This window comes from Diaporthe citri, assembly GCF_014595645.1.
Source record: "Diaporthe citri strain NFHF-8-4 chromosome Unknown scaffold_1, whole genome shotgun sequence".
Classification (NCBI taxonomy): Eukaryota; Fungi; Ascomycota; class Sordariomycetes; order Diaporthales; family Diaporthaceae; genus Diaporthe; species Diaporthe citri.
Genome location: NW_025064846.1, coordinates 8842288 through 8865052, shown reverse-complemented (window position 1 = coordinate 8865052; position 22765 = coordinate 8842288). Strand labels below are relative to the sequence as shown.

Below are 22765 nucleotides of genomic sequence, written 5' to 3'. Positions count from 1 at the left end.
TGCAGGGGTGTTTCTGAGATTATGTAAGTAAGTTTTGGGCCAATCAAGAGCGGTCTAATCAGTTTGCTCGGAAGTAATCGGCCTGAGGCCAATTTTCTTAGCTGCCTCGCCTTACCGGAAGACATCAGCTTTGTTCGACGATTAAACGCCTCAACCCACCCAGCCCACCCATCCAACCCCGTATCTCGCCAGTCTCCAGGTACTTGCTGCCTCAATTCGCTCCCAGGCCTGCCATTGACCGTCCCCCAGATCAGCCCAGGCGATTGGCAAACGCTCACGATGGCGTCCCGGAGACTCGCTCTGAACCTTTCCAAGGGCCTCACCAAGAGGGCATTCCCTTCGGCCCCTCTGCGACGAAACTTCGCTACTCCCGTTTCCGCGCCCATCAAGACCCAGACCACCACCCTCAAGAATGGCCTGACGGTCGCCACCCAACACTCCCCCTACGCGCAGACCTCCACTGTCGGCATGTGGATCGACGCCGGCTCGCGAGCAGAGACAGCAGAGACAAATGGCACGGCGCACTTCCTCGAGCACTTGGCCTTCAAGGTATACCGACCCGGACGGAGTCACTCAAACGGGCTGCTGCACAGGATGCTAATATTTTGAAAGGGCACGGCCAACCGGACACAACAACAACTTGAGCTCGAGATCGAGAACCTCGGCGCGCACCTGAACGCCTACACCTCTGTACGTCGCGTCGCACCATTGAGCTCGGAGAATATCAGATCTGACAATAGCCCAGCGCGAGAACACCGTATACTTCGCCAAGGCCCTCAACGAGGACGTGCCGCAATGTGTCGACATCCTCGCCGATATCCTCCAGAACTCCAAGCTCGAGGCATCCGCCATCGAGCGGGAACGCGACGTCATCCTGCGCGAGTCCGAGGAGGTCGAGAAGCAGATCGAGGAGGTTGTCTTTGACCACCTTCACGCCACCGCCTTCCAGCACCAGCCTCTGGGCCGTACGATCCTGGGACCTAAGGAGAACATCCGTGACATCACCCGGACCGAGCTCGTGAACTACATCAAGAACAACTACACTGCCGACCGCATGGTCCTCGTAGGTGCTGGTGGCATCCCCCACGACACCCTCGTCGAGCTCGCCGACAAGAACTTTGCCAAGCTGTCTGCAAAGTCCCCCGAGACCCACGCCTACCTCCTCTCCAAGAAGAAGCCCGAGTTCATTGGATCTGATGTCCGGATACGCGACGACACCATCCCTACCGCCAACATTGCCATTGCGGTGGAGGGTGTTAGCTGGAACGACGACGACTACTTCACTGCTCTGGTCGCCCAGGCTATCGTTGGCAACTACGACAAGGCTCTGGGCAACGCTCCTCACCAGGGCAGCAAGCTCAGCGGCTTCGTTCACAAGAACGACCTGGCCAACAGCTTCATGAGCTTCTCTACAAGCTACAGCGACACTGGGTAAGCCTTGTGCTCATGGCCACTTATTCTCATGGGTGTATACTAATAACGCAATAGTCTCTGGGGCATTTACCTCGTGACCGACAAGCTCACCCGCGTCGACGACCTCGTGCATTTCGCCATGCGCGAGTGGTCTCGCCTCTCCCAGTCCGTTACCGAAGCCGAGGTCGAGCGCGCCAAGGCCCAGCTGAAGGCTTCCATCCTGCTGTCCCTGGACGGCACCACCGCCCTGGCTGAGGACATTGGCCGACAGATCGTCACCACTGGCCGACGGATGAGCCCTGGCGAGATCGAGCGAACCATCGACGCTGTCTCTGCCAACGACGTCATCAGCTTCGCACAGAGGAGGATCTGGGATCAGGATGTCGCTGTTTCTGCTGTCGGCAGCATCGAGGGTCTGTTCGATTACCAGAGGCTCCGTGGCGACATGAGCAGGATGTTCTCTTAAGCCAAGCGGGTGAGCGAGAGAGGAGAGAAAGAGAGCGAAAAAGGGGAGAGAGTGAATTGGTCGGGAACGCGGCAGCATTGGTTGTATAATACCTGTGGAGACACCGGCCAAACTGTACTGTAGTCGGGGTAGACATAGAATCGACGACGGATGGTCATTGCACCACTTTAACAAAATTCCTTTTGTTATCAGCCTCCTGCCCCGGCCCCTGTGTTTGGCTATCGGTGATTTGGAAAACATTGCCGGATATACTGGGCTCGTGGAAGCAGGGGCGTCTTGGGGAAGGCGCGACCATCGTTTGACAGTGGCTATTCGTCAGTCTCTAGAAACCCGTCAGGGCATTGGAACCTCGTCCAGGCGCACACTCGATATCACGGGCAAGCACCCCAGTATCACGGCAAACCTGGTGGTCCCTGGTTTTTTCTCGCTACGTCTGCCTGGTTTTCTTTTTCTGCAAGCCCCGACCGCTGCCTTCCGCCGAGATGTCAGCTGCCTGACGTCTGTTCGTTCGACTGTCGCTTCGCTCATTCCTCGTCGGTCGGTCACCTTCCCGCCAACTCCCTCGAAGGTTGGCCTTCTTTACCTCCATTCGATCTGCAGACCATCGACTCCAGAGAAAGTGGCCAGTACCCAAGGAAAACATCACACTCCCATCTCGACCAGCACAGGCCCAACGAACCTGGTGTACAGCCAGTGTGCCAATCATGAACGGCCTTCTCAGCATCAGCGAGCGGCTGGCGTCAAACCTCAGCCCTGTAGGCCGCCTCCTCGTGGCAATCATCGCCATCGCCCTCCTTGTGCGGCTCTTGGTCATGGTCGTCACCATCTTGAGGGGCATCACCCACTTCCACATCACCATCCTGAAGATCCTCGTCCTCTGGCCGGCCTGGATACTCATCAGCATCCTCTGCACTCCCTTGAAGCTCCTCATACTCGTCATCGTGGTGCTCGTCTGGGCCGTCCGCTCCGTGGCCCGTGGCGTCATGGCACTTTCCATCCTACTCGGTCTCTATGGTGGTCGGCATTTACGAGTGGAGTCTGGTGGCAGCGGTGGGAAACTTTCGCCAGTGAGACGACAGGAAGCAAACGTGACGTCCGTTCAGGACATCGGCATGGCAGAGTTCGGGGGCCACTGGTGGCGAGTTCACGTGCTCCTTCCCAACAGACCCGATCGCGGCGGAAACAATATGGGATTCATCATGGGTAGCATGGATGGTGGTGCCGTGGCATGGCAACCCACCACTTTAGGATGGAATGGATCGGTGGCCCAGGGGAGTGCGGCTCAACGCTCGATCACCGGTCAGGGAGGACGCACTCGTACACAGGGCTGGCTGTAGGAACTATGAGGTCTCGTGTTCAGCAGAGGATCTCGTAGGCATCTGGAGGAGCTTTTGATGAACATTCTGATTTCATTTAGACGAGGTTGTGGGAGAGAACAAAGAGCGCGATGGTACGGCGGAACGAAGAGAATTGCTAACGGGTCTTTCGAAATGGTGAATAGATTCAGTCAAGTGGATCAGATATAAAACACATACATACACACACATCCATTTATCATGCCGGCACGTCCACATTGCCCTGCTCCTGGGCGCTAGTGTCCTGCCCGTCCTCCTTCTCCGTATATGCAGGAGGCTGCAGGCTGTCGCCCCCTTCGACCCACACCTGCGCCAGCTCCTTCTCGATCTCGTCCCTCCTCGTCTTCCACTCCTCGACCTTGGCCAGCCTCTCCCTCAGCTCTTGGAGCTCCCTCTCGACGTGCATTTTCTCCCGCTCGGTGCCGATGCGCTCGAACTCCCACTCGTCGCCGTTCTCGCCCATGCCGAGCACGAGGTTGAAGGTGTGGTATTTCTTCAGGGAGGCGCGGGTCGAAATTGTGATGAGTGCTAGATGAAAATGCCAATTAGATTCGTGTTGAAAAATGATTTGCGGTGCGTATGGCCTTGCGAATGGAGCAACTTACTTATCCCCCTATCCTTGCACGTTTCATACAAGAGCCCCTCCACATCACTCGACACCGCGCTCGTACCCTCGTCGATGAACGCGTACTGTGGCTCATGGTACAGCAGCCTCGCGATGCCCATCCTCTGCTTCTCGCCGCCGCTGAGGACATCCTTCCACTCCTTCTTAGTGTCCCACCCGCCCTCGCGGTCAGGCAGGTACCCCAGCTTCGCAGCCTCGAGCACACTCTTGAGGTCGTGTTCGTTCTTCCGCTTCTCGCGCATGTCCGCCTCGCCGTCCGGGTAGATGACCTGGTCCCGCAGCGTGCCCACGCTGAGGTAGGGCCGTTGCGGGAGGAACATGATCCCGTCCTCACCGTTGGCCTTTGGCCGGGACACTAGGCCGCGGTACACTGGCCACAATCCGGCCAGGACTCGGCTGATGGCACTCTTACCGACGCCATTGGGGCCCGAGATGAGCAGGTGTTCGCCGCGGCGGACAATCATGCTGATGGATTCGATCAGCTCGTCGCCTCCCTGCGGCCATAGAGCTGGGGCCACTATAGGCACGTTCTCCAGCCGTACACCGTCGAAACCCTTCTGCATTGTGCCCTGAACATCACTGAGAGAGTAAAACTCGTTGGGTCTGCCCCGGGCAAAGTACGAGTTGGCGTGTGCGCGATGCAGAGTTGAGATGAGCGTGTACACACGGCTAGTATATCCGGCCAGTTCAGATAGATCCTTGATGCTATACATCATGCGGCCACCGGCGTCAGCAAGCGACAGCATAAGGCGCTTGTTCGTGATAAAGTTCTGCATGCGGCCGCGCTCGCGGCCACCCTTTTCGGCTGAATCCAAGAGCTCTGATGCGCCGCCCAGTCCTCCCCAGGCTGGGAGGAAAACTGGTAACGAGGACAGCAGATAGCCGTAGGCACTCCAGCTGTATTTTAGGATGAAGTCCTCCAGGATATTGTAGCGGATCTTGAGCATGTAAATTCCCTCCATCCACGTCTTGAGAGACTTGAACTCGCGGTTGAGGAAGTGCTTCTCCATTTCTGCGCCGCCATAAAAGGCCACTTCCTCGGCGTTGGCTATCAAGCGGGCATGTAAGCTGCGGAAATCGCCCTCCTTTGCGCCTTCAACAGCCTTGAGCTTGCCGAATGGAGGCGAGAGGCGCCTGAGGATGGATGCGGTGAAGAAGTAATTGCTCAACAGACCAGTCAGCGCCAAGGGGCCGAGAGACCGGTACAGCTGGTAGTTGAAGACGCAGATGTCGACGAAAGGTTTGCCTAACGAGGAGTACAGGTTCGCAGCTGCAGCGCAGAACAGCGTCAGGTCTTGGGTAATGAACTGGTCTGCCCCTTGACCCACGCCGCCGTCCAAGTTCGATAGCTTGTAGTAGTTCAGATTGTCGTTGAGGTAGAGGTCATGTATGTACCTCGTCAACCTTGTCCGGAACGCGATTGATACCTTGGACTCGAGGAACTTGATCATGGCGTTGGTGTAGGAGGCAAAGCTTCCCAAGCCGCACCATTTGACAATGCCCCAGATGAATGACTTGCCGTTGCCGGCCACCAAGTCGCGGACGATCTCACCGTCGAGACGAGCGACCACAAGCGACAGGTAAGTCCGCAGCATGAGGAAAACGCCATGACTGACGAGCAGCCCTGCCTCCTTGCTCGTCCATCTTGGTATCATGATGCTCATCAGGCTCAGGAACTGGTGGAGAAAGGCCAGGTTGAGCCCCGGCTTAGTCTGCGCGGAGGGAACGGTGCCATCGCCCAGGCCCGAGACCCGTGGCGGATTCAAGAACAACCTCCGATGCGCCTCAAAGGTCAGCGGCTTGGTCGTGTGGATCACGACCTTGGAGGTGCCGTCCTTGTAAGGGACGTAGATGGTGCGCGAGCCGTCCTTGTTGTGCAGCCACGAGTTGGTCCTCACGAGCTTGAAACCCTGCTCCTTCTCCGACTTCCTGCGCTTCCACCAGCGGCGGGAGCCCTCTGCGCCCAATATGATGGAGGAGACGAGGGCAAGGGTCGCGAGGAGGCGGGTCGTCCGCGAAGTCTGGCGCAAGCGGGTTCGGATCAGGGTGGTGTACTTTTCGACGAACTCCAGAATGGCGCCCTCAGCGGCTGAGTGCCGCAGCGTCGATTGGCCTGCCATGCTGGGTTGGCCTGGCGAGATTCTATCGAGACTATGTAGGAGGGTATGCCATCGGGTGTGGCGGCGGCGCTGTGCGATCGAGCCGGCCGCCCTTGTCCGTCAGCGGCTACTGTGTTGCGACTGGGTGGTTTAAAAAGCCATGCAAGACAGATTGAGATTCGGTTGGATGTCCAGAAAGTATGTCATGCAGCAGGTGACCAGAATGAAGTCAAGGCTTTGCTCGTGTTGTGCCAAATTGAGGTTCTGCCGATGCGCAAGTCATGCTTGTTGTCCCGATGTCATTGAACGGGGTTGCGGCTTGACACTCGGAAGGAGGTTGTGGCATGTGATAACCTAGGCCCTTGCTAGCTACCCCAGGATTTAGGCCCGAGGCTCTAGGCACAGGAGGGCCCCAAGCGGAGAAGGTCGAGCTGGCCCGAGCTTCGCTCCAGGGGGTTTGGTTACTCTCTCGGGACTGCCCACCACCATTGAACGCAAATAGTGTTTCTCCAGCCCTGGAGTCCCAGAGCTCCCGACGCGGTAGTCCTCGAGCTTTGAAAGCTCTCGTCATGGCCGGAGCTTAGACAGCTTGCTTTCTGGCCTTGTGTGTTTGTCAACTCGCATGCATCCTCTCCGTAACAAATGAAGGCTGAAGACCCGGGCTCGTCCGCGTTGAAGCCCACATCTGCCGCTGCTCAGGAATGTAGTCACGCTCACTGCAGACGTCAGCAAGACACAATGTGAGATGGGTTGTGTCTGAAGGTCAGACAGAAGACCACATGCTAATCCATGGTGTGTCTCATGCTAAGTCAGTCCAGCCCAGCTCCAGTCTGCAAGTGGTGCCTACATGTAGGCTATGTACCGTTCCATCTTCACCCACAAAACAAAGTCGTCAGACCGCACTTTTTAGCGATCCCCGTCCAGAGACAGAGACGGGGGCAATCAGAGACAATCTGCCCATGGCCTGTGCCCGACCATGAGTTCATTTCGATCCAAAGTCTAACCAGGGTGTGCCATTGCGTTGGGTGGACGGCTTGGTTCCTCTAAATGCCACTCCGCTCATGGTTCGGCGGCAGCAGGACCAATCAAGACCGGGCCAGCCCACGGCTCTGCAGACGGGTATCCGTCCGCATCTCAAGGGTGGCAAGCAAGTGGTGCTTGATTTCGGACCGCAGCGGCTGCCCAGTTCAAGCAAGGTGTGCCTGAGGGTTGTGACTGGCTGAGCCGTCCGACCATGAGCCCCAAGGGAACATGTGCTCAGCTGGCAGATTCTGGGCATCCAGGCATGGACATCCGGGCATCAGCACCAGCATCAGCACCAGCATCAGCACCAGCATCAGCACCAGCATCAGCACCAGCTTTAGGGCACAACTGCGACGGTGGGCGAGGCTGCTGCCTTTCCATGATGCTTCGCTGGACTACATGTGATACTATTCATATGTCCTGCGAGATATTCTTCAACGTGCCGGGAACCTCTGGAAGCCCTGACAAGCTTCTCTGGCTTCAGCTACCCGCCGTCTCCACCGTGCGTGTGTGAAACGTGGGCTCCAATTGTGGATTGGTGGGTTCAGCGGGAACCAAATCACACCCACGCACCGCAGCCAGTCTCGCAGCACAGTACGCAAATGTCGCGTTTTCCCCTCGCAACAGAAGCTACGTGCCTGTGTGCCCAGATGCCCACCCCATCACCGGCCCTCAGGCCCCCTTTCCCCCCAAGTTGTGCATTATGCAGACTGGGCAGAGCAGCTCCTCATAGGTACCAGTAATTGCTTGTGGCCCCTCGGGTGATTGTGTCATGCCTCGTTCCCATACTCGGTTTCTGGGCTGACTGGCTGTCTGGCTCTCGCTCTCGTCTCGCATCCCCTGGCGCTCTGCATGACCTGCTCCATTTGCTGGTGGTCACGGGTGTGGTCGTGGACGGGACGGGCCATCAGTGATGATTCGCATTGAGGCTGGGCCGAGTGAGTGCGCCACCGGCAGCGAGGCTGATGTCCGATACTGGACCCCGGGACGCCATCGTACTGTATGTCGGACGCCGCTGCCATGTCGCCGAGTGGCGACGAAAGCATGCCCTGGGCAGTCCGTGTCTAGCCTACCCTCGATCATGACAACCTGGGAAGTGCTTTGCCGGCATCAAAGTTTCGCGACAGTGGACTGGGTACCAATCTATAATAACATATTGCTGTATTTGCCCGGTAGAACCTACCAGGTTGTCCAGATGAGACGAGACCATGACACTACCAAACCTCGGAAATCCTGCAGGAGGACATTGTCATTATTGTCATTACTACTGTATATAATAATAACCAGGCACCCCACTGCCCGCTAAATGCTAGGTACCTGCGTGTCGCTCCTGTACCCGCGTCTGCTCCGGGTCCCATCGCCTTGGGGCGAGCCGGCCTGGCCCACCCAGCTTTTTAGTGTCCAGTGTCATCTCCTTCTTGCAGTTGCTAATAAGACCAGACCCAAGCTCCAGCACCCGAAAGGGAAGCCCTGCCCTCCCACGGCCGTGGGCCTTAGGCCATGACGGGCCATGATGGGCCATGGCACAGAGTAGACATGGCCAGGATCCATGGATGGGCAGATACAACGCTGTTAGTGCAGTCCGGGGCCAGGTCCGCTTCTGGAGACTAACGTGCCTCTCCAAGCCACTCACCGGCCAGAACGGCACCCCTTAGGCGGAATTGGGCAAGATGTCCTTCCTCCCGGCCGGGGTGCGTTATCTAGCAGCTAGCACCTGTACCGCAATTTACCTGCCCATCCACCCATCCACCCTGCCAGGCCTGTCCTCCCAGGACTGCCTTTCTTTGGACGCTGGCCCAATCTCGCTTCTGCTGCTAGACTTCTTCAGCCTCCGATCCGATACCTTCTTCAACCTCCCAGAGCTCCTTTCCCCATCCACTGCGTACCTCCAAGCCCAGAATCCCTTCTGGCTGACGGGCGACGCGGCTTTGCAACTGTCCTGCGCCTACTTCGGTCCTGTGGCCTGCCTGGGAACCGCCTCTCCTGCTTGCATGCAACTGGGGTTGCCTTCGGTCCGCTCTACCTGCCCACTCCCGCCTAGGTGACCAGAGCATCATCAGCCCCCCGTTCGACCTCCTTTTGGCGCGCGAGCGGCACCCTCATCTCCCGACCGAGATCAGCCCCTGGTCGAATCTGCGAGCTCGAAATTACCCAACTTGCTTACTCGAGAAACACCTCCGACATACTTGACCACAACCCAAACTGCTCATCCTCGACAACATCGTCGTCGACAAACTGGATTGGCGCCACCCCCAAGCCCTGCGACCGTCTAAAGAGCTTTGGGACCTTGTACGCGGTTGGGAGCCCCAGTTGACTGCGACTACAGAGGTACGTGAGGATTTTCCACAGTCTCTCCTCCCAGAACACGGCCGTGGGCACTCGCTCTGCCATCGCCCCCCTCCCCACGCCCTGCTCACCTGCTCATCGCCTCCCGCGAGAATCAATGCATTGCGCTCCCCGGGTCCAACCCCCAATCAGCACTGGGCCAGAACCTTGGCTTTCGCAATGACCTGGTGGCCGGGGATGTCGCCCAAGGAGATGTCGTCAATCATTTCGCGCGCTCCTTTTCAGCCTGGCTGTCGACACCACGTGCTCTTCCTCAATGCTGACCAATGTCATCGCAGGCTAGATCCCAGCTGCCAGTGTAGATCCCATCATCGACCTCAAACGGCGAAATGTCCCGAGACCTAATCGATAAACCCCAAGACGTCCACGACAGCTCAAGAGAAAAAGAAATTGCATCTGCAGGAGACGGGCCATCCTCCAAGAAGGCTCGCCTGCTGAAGGTTCCTTCGAGATCATCGTCCAAGAAGCGCCAATCGTCACCTACCTCGACGGGGCTGAGCGGAGCGACTGCGAGCGAATCCAGAGATAGCATCGGTGGGCGCTCGAAAGAGTCAAAGGCAAGCATTATGGGTCGCCACAGGAACGGAAGTGTGTCCAGCAACCGATCGGCTGTCGATGCTAGCCAGGCGGCAAACCCTGGCAACTCGGTGCCGAATTCTTCCAGCGCGCCAGTCCAGCGGAAAAAGAAGGGCGGCCTGCTGTCCCTGTTCTGCTGCGGCGTTCCTGACGATGCTCACCCGGTGGACAACGAACCGGCCGACGCCCCGACTCACAAGGTCGAGAAGCTGCCCCCGCGGCCGACAACCGCCAGCCGAAGGGCGCAGACGCCTTCTGAGCACACCGCTGCCAGCAAGTCCCAGGCGCAGGAGAAAGATGTGGCGCAGACACAAAATCCTCCTGAGCCCTCTAGGGCGCAGAGGGTCTCAGGGACAACGACCCAGGACCAATCGACCCTCGCAGAGGAATCGAAACAATCAACCCTGATTGGAACAGCTCCGACGGTGACTGTCGATCCACCTCGCTCACAAGACGCCGAGGCCGGGGGATCAGCTTCGGAAGCTCCTGCTGCCAAGGACGGGGATGGCGATACCGAAATGGTGGATGCTGCTGCCCTCCAGGCGCCGGAGCCACCACAACCTGTTGACACAGAAGACCTGCCGCCTCCACCTGTTCCTATGCCAGACGCACCCGCCGCGCCTCAGAACGAGGGTGGATTGGTCGCTGCGTCAGAGCAGCCACCTCAGGACGCCTTGTTGCCGCCAATACAACCACATTTCAAGGGCAGGAAGTGTCTGGTCCTCGATCTGGACGAGACCTTGGTCCACAGTTCTTTCAAGGTAAATCCATTCTCTGCGCGTGTTAGTCTCAGGCGCTGACAGATATTAGATTCTCCACCAAGCCGACTTCACGATACCCGTGGAAATCGAGGGTAACTATCACAACGTCTACGTGATCAAGCGACCAGGCGTAGACCAGTTTATGAAGAGAGTGGGCGAGCTCTATGAGGTTGTCGTGTTCACAGCGTCGGTGTCCAAGGTATGTTCTTTTTGTCCCGCCGTCGCCTACGATCGTGGGCTCTGCTGACGGGATACACACAGTACGGCGACCCTCTGCTGGATCAACTGGACATCCACGGTGTCGTCCACCACAGATTATTCCGGGAGAGTTGCCACAACCACGGCGGCAATTACGTAAAGGACCTCGCCAAGATCGGTCGAGACCTGAAGGACACAATCATCATCGACAACTCCCCTACATCCTACATTTTCCACCCACAACATGCCGTCCCCATAAGCAGCTGGTTTTCCGACGCGCACGATAACGAGCTCCTAGACTTGATACCCGTCCTTGAAGACCTTGCCGGCTCGAACGTGCAAGACGTCAGCCTTGTCCTCGACGTGACTCTTTGAGAGAGTTAATACTTTTCTATGTTCTTCTATTTTCCACCCACCTCTGCGCCTGCCACCTGCGACAATCCGATATCCCAACTTCATACGAGGTACATCGTCGTCACGCAGGGGACAACGCATTATGTTGCGTCAGTGTTTTCGAGTTTGCTCATAGCGGAAGGCGTTGGGAAGTGCATCGCCAGTCGCGACTGGTATAGACCTCTACTGTTTAATGCATATAAATAGTAAGGCTCTCGCAGCGATGTCCTGCCAGCCTGGAGCAAGAAATTGGGGACGAGGATAAGGGGACGGGTTCTGGACAAGGAGTCCAGGCGAACCAAACTTTCCCCGTACGCCCTTGCTGGGGATGATGATGCTCGGAGCAGGTCAGCGATTGGACACGGGGAGGTGGTTGGCGGTGGTGGTGGGAGCAACGCCAATATTGGCGGCGAGCAGTTTCTGTTCGATAAGGAGAGCCTCGAGCCTCCGAACGGGAGGGGAAGAAGAAAAAAAGAGGACACACCGACCTTTACTATTACCTTTGCCGTCGCGCCAGAGAGGGGGAGCGAGGAACCTGATGACGTGCGTGTAAAAGGAGGAATAAGCGACCAGGCTGGCAGGCATTTGGCATTTTCTGAGGCTTCTATTACCCACATGTCTTTTCCGACTGCAGGAAAACTCAACCTTTCTATTTCATTTGTCGATTCACCATTCCCCAAGCATCACCGCTGTTCGCTTACTTTACATATACAAGAGCAGAAGACACAGGTGTCTGCGAGCAGACAGACGGGGAATCTTATATTGCTGTGAACCTTACAATTTTCTACCTCGGCTCTATCGAACCGTTGTGTGCGTGCTTGTGTCGCTGGACGTTCTGACATGCATGACCGGAGTGAGGCTCTTGTGAGGCTCTTGTGAGGCTGGCGAGCCAACGTTGGACCAGGGAACACAGCAGGAAAGGAGGACGGCCCAGGAGGGGCCACGTGCCGAAACGCAGGGGAGCATGCGGAGAGCCAGTGTCATTCAAGTAGTCCCGGGAGGCAAGAATACGCGTGACGATCCAAAGCTTATCATACATCTCTTGTGTGAAGATGGCTGTTGTGTGAAGAGGGCGGCCAGAACGCCGACTGGCCTACATGTTCCGCGAGGCTGGGAACGGACATGACTGGCGAGGTCAGGCGTCCCCGGGGTGAGAGGTTTCGGAACAGTGAAGCTCATAAAGACCCATAGTCCGGTGTTCGGAACTGCCCAAGACCAACCGAGAAGAAACGGTCGCTAGAATTGATCTAGAAGTCGGCCAGCTTGCAGATCCCCATGTGAAGTCAAAAAGAGCTCCATATTCAGATGGATCCGTTTTCATATGCTATTCCAGGGTTCTTCTCTCTGGACCGGAGCAGGGGTGGTCCTGGACACCTGGTTCTGGTCTGAAGTTTGTTGGGGGAGGTCGGATGAACCTGAGCCGGCCGTCCGGCCTGCCGGCTGCCGCTGCTGCTTCCTGCTGCCGCTGCTGTTCTGTGCTGCAAGGTACGTACCTACCGGTGCAGATCTGGCTAGCGCCGGTCCCTCTTGGCCCTGTGGTAGGCAATGCCTGCGCTTTCAATTGAAGACACCTGTTTGAATGAATTTCTAGGGGCCCAGCACCAGCACTTGCAGCCATTGAGTCGAGCTCCATCCACGCGACACCACCCATCAACCGACAGCACCGTCAACGCTTCCTTTCCATTCCTTCGAGCTCACCAACAGCCACAGACGCTTGACTCTGCCCTTCTCGATTCCCTTGACGCACCTCGTTCTTTACACGTTTAATCACTCTGGATCAAAATGGTACGCCCCTCCCCAAACCACACGCGGCCCATTGAGCAGATGCGCCAGCGCAATCACTCGCATCGCCACTGATGCTCGCCGCCATCACCGCCCTGTTCCCTTTCTGCTCTGGGCAATCCAGACCGGACATCCTGTAGCTAACGATCGATGCCTCCCGTGCAAAACAGTCTTCCCCTCGTCCCGCATCCCCCGTCAACTCCCCACCCGCCTCCGGCCAGTCTACCGCCCGCCCGGACTCCCCTCCACCACCGGGCGGAGCCCGCGCCGTGATTCGCAGGCGCGCTGCTGCCGACCAGAAGGAGAAGATCGCCAATGCGAGGCCGAACAGCACCCGCTCGGCCGGTGCCGGTGGGAGCAGCTCGACGATGCTGAGTACGATTGCCCCCTCTCACGTGGTCCTTACCACCACTACGCTTCGAGTTCCCTTCATGAGCCACGACTTGTTCAATGATCCCCTATGAGTGCTCTTCCTGCCGTGCTGGTCGGTGGCACTTTGCTGTGTCTACCGTGTTCGTCACAGCGAGAGGAGCGAGTGGCAGGACACAGCCGAGCGAATCTCGCTGTGAATCGCACGCGAGGATATTGAACGAGGAGTGCCATCAAGGGACCGGCGCTTAGAATTGGCAAACACATGGCTAACATGTTCTGTTCTTATAGGGCTGTACACCGACGAGTCTCCCGGTCTTAAGGTTGACCCCGTGGTCGTGCTGGTGCTGTCTCTGGTCTTCATCTTCTCTGTCGTTGCCCTGCACAGTAAGTTGTCCATACAATACAGGAATCTCTTCGCAGTGCTGACCCCTTCGCAGTCATTGCAAAGATTACGCGGAAGTTCTCGAGCTAGATGGTCGCCGATGGGTTATCGCGGGTAATGGACAATCAGTCCTTCACTGGAAGGGTGTGAGGCGACAACATATGGAATATCGCTGGCTGAACGAAAGTGGCCGCGATCAGGCAACGGGACTAGATTTGAGGAACGACGCCACTTTTATTCTGCAGCAATGATGCGGCCGAAGATCCTCCCTAGCACGAGATGTTTATTTTAGGCGTCAGATGGGATGTGGGCACTTGAATTGGAACTGCACTTGGGAATGATACCGAACCACATCGCAAATATCGGCCGGCCTGCAATGGTGATATGTAGCGGCATGGAGCGGGAGTGGAGCGTCTCTGAGTTGCAAGGCGTAGAAGTCTGGAAGATTCCCGTGGAGTCTTACCACAACCGTGCTCTCAGCCTCTGTCTGTGGTGCTGGTTTAAGTACGCGTGCAATAGAAGATGCTCCCCCAAAACTTAAGGTTGCCTAGGCGTGGGTACACTGGGTAAATGCTGACCCCGACGGATACGGATCTGGAAAGGGGCCGGACCGTTCCAGCTTACAGCCTCCTCCTTCGCCGTAGCACGGAGCGGTCCGACGGATTCGGTATACAACTGGCAAGCGATTCGTAACAGTCTATCGTATTTAACTCCTCGCAAAAGCGTAAGCGGCTACAGCATAAGTTTCGGTCTGTACTTCTACAACCACGCCTAGTAGGGTGAGCAAATCTAGACATTCGTAGAGCAGTGTACAGTGGCTTTGTCCAGTGTGCTCATAGGAAGCGAGTCCAGAAGATCTGGACAATATGGAGCGCTCCATATATGGAAGCTTTATCTTGAGTGAAGTGGTGGTGGTATGCAAAATGTTAGCTCGTATAGTAGTCGTTTTTGCGTATACGCGCAAACAGTACGAGTATCAGTCGTATCGAACCCGTCATACATGGAGCAGAATGATTGGCCAGCATGCTGGAGCCAGAGCTCGATAGAGCGATGCAGCGCCACATCACAAGTCGTCATAGCCTGGCGCTGGCTTTGGGAATAGAAACACGACCGTTGGACGCTGAAATGAGCAGATGGGACAACGGGGCCAAGACGGAGCTGAGCTGGACTGTTCCATGTCCGCCTGCACGAGGCGTTCTACCTGGCATAGGCATCCACGGCTTAACCTGTGGAATAGATAATGCGGCCCTCCCTCTCTCTCTCCTAAGTTGGGCCTACCAAGCTTTCCAAGGTTTCCACTAACAGTCTACATTACCGGTCCTGGGCAACCTCTCTAAACCAACCAACTACCCCTCCATAGCAGGTCACCCGCAGCCGGTGACGTCCCTGGCTGAGCTACACTTGGCTTCGCATGACGATCGATTCTTGCTCTTCCTACCGGCTTTCTCTATGGACTGATTCCAAGTTGGCTTTCCTGTTCCCCGATTTACTGCATCCACTCGATACCAGGGTCCTAGTACGAGGGCTTGGCAGGTCTTCTCCTACACCTGGCCAACGCTGACTCGGTACTACTTCTTCATCTCAAGACCTTCACCCCCTACATTGGAACTCGAACTCGAGCACGAGCACGAGCACGAGCACCATGGTCGAGAAGCACAACCCTGGGAACATGTCCCGGCAGTCCACCTTGCGCCAGGCTGCTGGGGTCTCGGATGGCTTCAACTACATCCACGACAACGTGAGCAGCCCCTTGGACCTGGGCGCCAGTGACGAAGCGCCCCCGGCCTATGGCGAGGTCCACGACCAGCTGAATCTGTCGCAAGATGGGTTTAATGCTGGTGCTGCAGTCACAGGTGAGCTGCAGCCATGGAATTGTCCTCTTCAAAAGCCCCTTTGAGCACTCTGCTAAAGCTCTCACTCAGACGATGGCCGTGTCAATATCAATATCAGCCAGACCAACAGGAGGCTGTCTCAGCTTTTGGCCCCGGCCTTGAAGGGCCAACTACTCCCCTCTCAGAAAACTCCCTCAGGGCCTCTGCCACCGGCATACATCCCTCCCAGTCTAGGTGGTCTGCCTGGTCAAACACCCCCTCCCAAGCTGAATCTGGTCATCCAGATCGTCGGCTCGCGTGGTGATGTCCAGCCATTTGTCGCGCTGGGCAAGGTGCTGAAGGATACTTACGGGCACAGGGTTCGGATCGCGACCCATGCCACCTTCCAGAAGTTCGTCGAAGAGAACGGGCTCGAGTTCTTCTGCATCGGTGGAGACCCGGCCGAGCTCATGGCCTTCATGGTGAAGAACCCCGGCCTCATGCCTGGCATAGACGCCCTCAAGAGCGGCGAGATCACGAAACGGCGCAAGGGCATCGAACAGATTGTCCTTGGGTGCTGGCGGTCCTGCATCGAGGCAGGTGATGGACTCGGCCCGCCTGTCGAGACGGACCTATCCAACGAGCCCATTGGGGACGACTACAGCCTGCCTGGAAACCCTGACGACAAGCCCTTCGTCGCTGATGCCATCATTGCAAACCCGCCGAGCTTCGGGCATATCCACATCGCCGAGAAGATGGGCATACCGCTGCACATGATGTTCACTATGCCCTGGTCACCCACGCGAGCATTCCCTCACCCACTGGCCAACATCCAAAGCACCGATACTGACGATGTCATGACCAACTTTGTCTCCTATGCCTTGGTGGAAATGATGACATGGCAGGGGCTAGGGGATGTCATTAATCGTTTCAGGACAAAGGTGCTGGACCTCGAGCCGCTGTCTCTAATCTGGGCCCCAGGCCTACTGACACGGCTGCGAATCCCGACTACATATTGCTGGTCTCCAGCCCTGATCCCGAAACCCAACGACTGGGGACGTGAAATATCGATCCCAGGCTTCTATTTCCTCGACCTGGCCACTTCCTACACACCCGAGCCCGACCTGGCTGCCTTCCTCGAGAGCGGCCCGCCTCCCGTTTACATCGGCTTCGGCTCCATCGTTGTCGACGACCCTAACAAGCTCACAAGAATGATCTTCGACGCCGTCACTCAGGCAGGGATCCGCGCTCTCGTGTCCAAGGGCTGGGGCGGCATCGGGGCAGACTCTGTGGGCATCCCTGAAGGGGTCTTCATGCTGGGCAACTGTCCGCACGACTGGCTCTTCAAGAAGGTGTCTTGTGTCGTCCACCACGGCGGTGCCGGAACTTCTGCCGCCGGGATCAAGACCGGGACGCCAACCGTTGTGGTCCCGTTCTTTGGTGACCAGCCGTTCTGGGGCGCCATGATCGCGAAGGCCGGCGCTGGCCCGGCTCCCATCCCTTACAAGCAGCTGACTGCGGAGAAGCTTGCCGATGCCATCACCTCAGCTCTGAGGCCTGAGACCCAAGCAAGAGCCAAGGAGCTCGGTGAGAAGATCAGGCAGGAGAAGGGCACAGACCAGGGAGCAAAGAGCTTCCATGACCAACTTGATTATGACAATTTGCGTTGCTCTATTGCTCCTAGTCGCACGGCTGTCTGGCGCATCAGGCGGACCAAGGTCCGGCTGAGTGCTCTGGCAGCGGCCGTGCTTGTGAAAGAAGGACTGCTGCGCTATGCAGATCTGAAGCTGTGGGTGACCCTCTTCTTGTTCGTTCTTATCAGGTTGCTAACACGTGTTCAGGTACCGGTCTCAAGAGCATGACACAGAAGAGCAGCCATGGGACCCGGTCTCCGCTGTGACGGCGGCCCTGGTAGGAGACATGGGCAGCATCGCCATGGCCATTGGTGACATACCGAGAGACTGGTACAAGACTGTCAAGAAGTCCTCGAGTGGATCGGTCACTCCGAAGAAAGATGACAGCTCGGCGACATCGAATGACGCTGCATCGTCGTCTCAGCTCACGCTCCCTTCCGACAGCGCAAGCACCTGGTCCGCCCAGCCGTCAGCACTTCTGAGCCCCCCACCACAGTCGGACGCAGCCAGCTCCACAGACCCGACTATCCTGGGAGGATCGACGCAACAAGCTTCCAGCACGCCTAGATCACCTGGCAAATCCCCTACCAGGTCCGGCACTTCTCCGTCATCTCACGGCGCAAGCAGCTCCCAAGGGGGCAAGCCGAAGAAGAACCTCGATGTCGAGGCTGCACTTGGAATGGGCCTCGACACTGGCAAGAATGTCTCGCGTATCGTCGAGACAGGATTCAAGTCTCCGATGAACTTCTGTATGGGTCTGGCCAAGGGATTCCGCAACGCGCCTCGACTGTACAACGACGAGACCATCCGCAAACCGGAGAAAGTCACAGGTATTGGCAGTGGAGTCGTGGTTGCGTGGAAGGAGCTCGGCCTTGGCTTCTATGACGGTGTCTCTGGGCTGGTAACGCAGCCGTACAAAGGAGCGCAGAAGCAGGGCGGTCAGGGATTCATTAAGGGTGTGGGCAAGGGTATAGGAGGGCTGATCCTCAAGCCTGCTGCTGGTAAGAGAATTATGGTGTGTCCAAGCCGCAATACTGCAATACTGACTTTGTCTTGCAGGAATCTGGTCAATACCTGCCTACATGATGAAAGGCGTGCACGCAGAAATCAGATCCAAGTTCCACCACAGCGTGGACAAATACGTGGTCACCTCACGGATACTGCAGGGCCAAGCCGACCTTGGCTCGGCTAACCTCGAAGAGATGCAAGACATCATCGTGCGATTCAACTCCATGAGCTCTGAGTTGAGAGGCCTCTACGTCCTCAAATACAAGGAGAAGACCGCCAGCGAAGCGCCTTCTGACCAACCGGCGACCGCGTCCCAGGATGATCTCAACAGGCTCCCTGACTCCCCACCAAAGACGGGTTTCTGGAATACCAGACACATGTCCCTGGAGGAGAGGAGAAAGCTCCACGAGCAGAGAGACGCCTGGAAGAAGAAGAAGCGCGAGGAAGAGGCTGGCGTGACCCCCAGCGCGGAGCCCCCAGAGGATCCCGGCATGGAGCGCGCCATCCGCGAGTCGGTCAACCAGACATCCCGCGGCGACCCCAACGAGGACGCCATGATCGAGGCGCAGATCCGGTCGAGCGTCAAGGAGATGCGGCGGATCGCGGACGAGCAGAGGCGGCAGGAGCAGCAGAGGCAGCTGGGCGACTGGAAGCAGAGGCCGTCCGAGCCATCTGCGCCGCCTGCGTGGGCGGACGAGAAGAAGGCCGGGCCCGGGGCGGACGAGATCACGGACGAGGAGTTCGAGGCGCTGATCGCGGAGGCAGCGAGGCAGAGCGTCATAGCGCAGGGCCAACACCACGGCAGCGAGGACGAGGACCTCGAGCGGGCGCTGCAGGAGTCCCAGTCCCATGCAGCCGCGGCGGGCCACGGTGGGGAGAGCGGGGCGGACGAGGAGCTGCGAAAGGCGATGGAGGAATCGGAGCGGGCGCACCGGGAGGACCTGGCGCGCAGGACGACCGAGAGGTCCGAGGAGGAGGTGATCATGGAGTACGTCAAGAAGCAGAGCCTGGCCGAGGAGGAGTTCCGGAGGCTCAAGGCGCAGGGCAAGCAGCCTGAGGGGGCTGCGGCCGGCGCGGGAGGAGATGAGGACGACGAGGACCTGAAGAAGGCCATTGAGGAGAGCCTGACTCTGAGTGGCAAGGCGGGCGGCCCATCTGCATAAAGGGCAGGAAACGGGAGTGAGGATAGAGCAACACGATTTGGGCTTGTCTGTTTATTTGGTCTGCCTACTGGTTTTGGATTTCATACACAGAGATATCCCACCGCGCAGCACGATCGGTCATAGCGCGGTGACTTTTTTCCTTGGGACAGAAATACACATACAAGACGTTTCCGTATTTGATTGATTACCCCTTTACGAGCCCTGTGCGTGGAGTCCCTCGAGGACGCCCTTGTTCCCCAGCACCCACGCCGGGGCAACGGCCTGGCTGCTGATCCTCCACGGATTCACCCCCTTAGCCTCGGGCTCTGGCAGACGGATGACCTCGATGGTCGCTTGGCCCTGAAATCTGGGCATCAGTATGGACATCAATGCGTGAGGTGGGCGATGGATTCTGGTCCGGACGGAGACTCACTCCGTTCTGCAGCAGGCTACCTTCCCCACTGGCCCCCTGGCGCACCATCGACGCGCCGCACTGCCCGAGGACGGTGCTCTTGTCCGGGCGCGATGATGAGCCGGGCTGAGGCAGGTCGATGAGGAAGTGCCTGTGTTATATCAGCGCCCGTGTACTTCACACTATTTATCGCCGGAAAGGGGAGGGATCGGGCTTATGCGCACCCGTAGAGATGCTGCGACGAGTCGAACTTCTCGACGAGCTCCTTGGCCTGGGCCGCCCAGTCGGGGCCGGCGATGGTGAAGGGCTCGCCGCCGAGGATCTTGGAGTAGTCGACGCGAAGTTCTGGGGCGAAGACCTCGTCACGCAGGCCGGCCTCTGAGTGGGTGTCGTAGTACCATGCCTATTCGGGGTTTCCGGCCGTCAGCTGGTCACTTTTTCGCCCGACTGGAGGTGTGAGGATATAAGGCTGTTCATACTAGCTTTGTCACCGTGTCGTGAATGTTGGCCCGGTCGAGGAGGTAGTCTGTGACGGTGTAGGTTGACGACATCTTGTCACGCTTGTAGAGCTGGAGATGTGTGTGGCTTATTCTGTGGTCTTAATTATTCTTCTAGCTGTACTTGTCTGGAGCGAGATGCCCATCTCCATTTATGCCCACCCGTTATTCCAACGAAACGTAATCATGTTCCTCGGTCTGCTGTTTCGTCGTGCCATCATGTCTTGGGCCAACTCGGACGTAAGCTGGTGTCCCTCACCTTCTAGTTGAATGCCGCTAAAGGCCGTAAACGCCGGGCTCCTGTCGAGGGGTACTATGACGACGCCTGGCGACTGCTCATTCGTGTTACCGGAGTTGCTTGGAAATCAGGGCAGCAAGGAGCAATTCATTGATCCGACGTGTTACTTTCCACTTTTTGGTTGCTGGAGTTTAGTCTGGGGTTTGGTGGGTGGATGGAGCCGGCGGGCGACCACCTAAATAGTCAACCACTGGAAACTTGTCACCATCGAAGCACATGAGACAACCGGCGAGAGTTGAGTTGACAAGGCGTTTGAATCCGTTTTAATTTTCTAATCAAAAGGATCAGAATTCTTTCTTTTCATCTTCACACTTGTCGAGCCGATCCACGAGCAACCTCAAGGTCAACTGCATGGATGAGTTATGGGCACTTAACCCTTCTCCCCAGGTCAACCAGCTACCTGATATTTCAGTGCATGCTTAGGATAGTGGCATGAAATTGAATTGATGGGAAAGATCTCAGTTGTTAACAGCTGGGTTGATCAAGGTCGAACCTGGGGATAAGTCAGCATCATTTCCACACAGAATTCATGAGGTGTGATCTACTTACCGCCATCAGGGTACAGAATCTGCCCGTTGTAGAACAAGCCTCCCTTTCCAGCCAAGAGCAATATTGTTGCTCCCATGTCAGTGTCATGACCAGTCCTGCCGGCAGGGTTCGTCGGCTTGGCGTCCAGCTGGCTCTTGTTGTCCTCGCCCGACGGTCCTGCTGTCATCTCGCTTGGGAACAGCCCCGGTGCGATCACATTGACTCTCACCGGCACTTCCTTGAATGTGGTTGCCAGCATACGGCTGAGGTGAGTGAAGGCGGCCTTAGATGTGGCGTAGGCGAACTGGCCGCGGCTCGAGCCCTTCATTGCACCTGAGATGCTGGAGACGTTGACGATCTGCGACGAGTATCCGGGCTTCTGGGAACCGCCCTTACCGAGGAGCGGCAGGAAAGCCATGGACATAAAGTACTGTGCTGCGACGTTTGTCCGCAATGTATCGGCCCATTGCTCCTCCTTGGTCTGCAGGAAGTGCTCGGAGATTGCCTTTGCGTCCTTGTAGTCAGGCTCTCCATTTGCAGCTGAGTGATGTTCTTAGTTAGCACAGCTCAGTCTCGATGTCCGTTGCAGCGGCTCCCCACGTGAACTTACAGAATTTTGTGTCATCGTCCCTCGCAATGCCGGCATTGTTTACCAGCAACTGAATACCGTTGGCCTCCTTACTCTCAAGCTCCTTGGCCAGGCGGATGGTCTCATCCTTCTTGCTGATATCACCAACCAACGGGTGAATACTTCCGGGGCCAGTACTGTACACCTGTGCTGTCTGCTTCAACACGTCTTCCCGACGTCCTGTAATGTAAACTTTCGCTCCATTGGACTGCAGTGCCTGTGTTATCATGAGGCCTATGCCAGTGCCACCACCAGTCACGACGGCTGTGATGTGAGACACATCGAAAAGTGAGTTGGCCTGGAGGTCCTTGTTGTCGGCTTTTCCTGTAGAGACAGTCAGCACCGAGTGTATTCTTTCGGGGGGAAAAGAACGGTACCTGTCGCCATGGTTGCTCTGGGTACTAGTAATGGAGTAGTTGGGGGTCTGAATGCGCCGCGAATGAGAGGTGAGGTAAGTTCTGATAGTAGACGTGGCATGACTTGATCAGTAAATCCAGAGATTAAGATGGTTTTTATACAAGGAAAAGTCAAGAGAACGATGGGGATTGAATGTGCATCATTCTCTGGACTCTTGCCATAGGCCCGGAGTTTATGACGACACGACGTTGCTCGTCCCAAATCCACACCTACGGGAGATCGACGTAATCGACGCATCACACCTAATTCCAGCAGCAAACCGATGCTAGACTGACAGGTACAAGAAATCGTAGCTAGCCACCTTCGCCCTCGGGAGTTTCCAATTTGACACGGATGATCTCGCTTCTAAGAGAATGAGGGTGGAGTCCTCCACACTGCCCGAGGTACATCCCCCACTTGAGCATGCACTTGGACCGTGGCCATTACAAAACCTTCCAGCACGCGGCCAGAACCACACCACTCCAGACATTGTGACGTTTTTCATACCGACGGTTCTGTATCTGTCAGTTCAAGTCTATAGCAAATGCCCATTGGCGGTCTTGTCACATCTGAGGTAGATTCGAGTCAGGATGTAAGTCAAGGTTCGTATTCTTCACAAA

At 57.0% G+C, this 22765-nt stretch overlaps 9 protein-coding genes across 9 annotated transcripts; 5 read left to right on the top strand and 4 right to left on the bottom strand.

Moving 5' to 3' along the window:
- Positions 1-279: 279 nt before the first annotated feature.
- Positions 280-1879, top strand: INS49_002297 (uncharacterized protein; the record flags this gene model as incomplete). The annotated part of the gene is made up of 4 exons (XM_043163111.1): positions 280-549; positions 613-690; positions 746-1431; positions 1489-1879. 4 exons carry the CDS (start codon positions 280-282, stop codon positions 1877-1879), a joined length of 1425 nt encoding a protein of 474 aa, XP_043031617.1.
- A 704-nt stretch (positions 1880-2583) lies between these two features.
- Positions 2584-3216, top strand: INS49_002296 (uncharacterized protein; the record flags this gene model as incomplete). Its single annotated transcript, XM_043163110.1, has 1 exon — positions 2584-3216. One exon carries the CDS (start codon positions 2584-2586, stop codon positions 3214-3216), a length of 633 nt encoding a protein of 210 aa, XP_043031616.1.
- Positions 3217-3433: 217 nt separating this feature from the next.
- On the bottom strand, positions 3434-5979 carry INS49_002295 (uncharacterized protein; the record flags this gene model as incomplete). The annotated part of the gene is made up of 2 exons (XM_043163109.1): positions 3434-3762; positions 3840-5979. The coding sequence occupies 2 exons, from the start codon at positions 5977-5979 to the stop codon at positions 3434-3436; spliced, it is 2469 nt and encodes an 822-aa protein (XP_043031615.1).
- A 3039-nt stretch (positions 5980-9018) lies between these two features.
- Positions 9019-9372, bottom strand: INS49_002294 (uncharacterized protein; the record flags this gene model as incomplete). The annotated part of the gene is made up of 2 exons (XM_043163108.1): positions 9019-9104; positions 9168-9372. The coding sequence occupies 2 exons, from the start codon at positions 9370-9372 to the stop codon at positions 9019-9021; spliced, it is 291 nt and encodes a 96-aa protein (XP_043031614.1).
- A 284-nt stretch (positions 9373-9656) lies between these two features.
- Positions 9657-11237, top strand: INS49_002293 (uncharacterized protein; the record flags this gene model as incomplete). Its single annotated transcript, XM_043163107.1, has 3 exons — positions 9657-10664; positions 10714-10863; positions 10926-11237. 3 exons carry the CDS (start codon positions 9657-9659, stop codon positions 11235-11237), a joined length of 1470 nt encoding a protein of 489 aa, XP_043031613.1.
- A 1800-nt stretch (positions 11238-13037) lies between these two features.
- INS49_002292 (uncharacterized protein) lies at positions 13038-13881 on the top strand (the record flags this gene model as incomplete). Its single annotated transcript, XM_043163106.1, has 4 exons — positions 13038-13040; positions 13178-13412; positions 13698-13793; positions 13847-13881. 4 exons carry the CDS (start codon positions 13038-13040, stop codon positions 13879-13881), a joined length of 369 nt encoding a protein of 122 aa, XP_043031612.1.
- A 1552-nt stretch (positions 13882-15433) lies between these two features.
- On the top strand, positions 15434-19407 carry INS49_002291 (uncharacterized protein; the record flags this gene model as incomplete). The annotated part of the gene is made up of 4 exons (XM_043163105.1): positions 15434-15644; positions 15714-17391; positions 17444-18237; positions 18296-19407. The coding sequence occupies 4 exons, from the start codon at positions 15434-15436 to the stop codon at positions 19405-19407; spliced, it is 3795 nt and encodes a 1264-aa protein (XP_043031611.1).
- A 192-nt stretch (positions 19408-19599) lies between these two features.
- Positions 19600-20349, bottom strand: INS49_002290 (uncharacterized protein; the record flags this gene model as incomplete). Its single annotated transcript, XM_043163104.1, has 4 exons — positions 19600-19746; positions 19820-19949; positions 20023-20201; positions 20278-20349. 4 exons carry the CDS (start codon positions 20347-20349, stop codon positions 19600-19602), a joined length of 528 nt encoding a protein of 175 aa, XP_043031610.1.
- A 702-nt stretch (positions 20350-21051) lies between these two features.
- INS49_002289 (uncharacterized protein) lies at positions 21052-22136 on the bottom strand (the record flags this gene model as incomplete). The annotated part of the gene is made up of 4 exons (XM_043163103.1): positions 21052-21086; positions 21143-21661; positions 21732-22073; positions 22127-22136. 4 exons carry the CDS (start codon positions 22134-22136, stop codon positions 21052-21054), a joined length of 906 nt encoding a protein of 301 aa, XP_043031609.1.
- Positions 22137-22765: the final 629 nt, after the last annotated feature.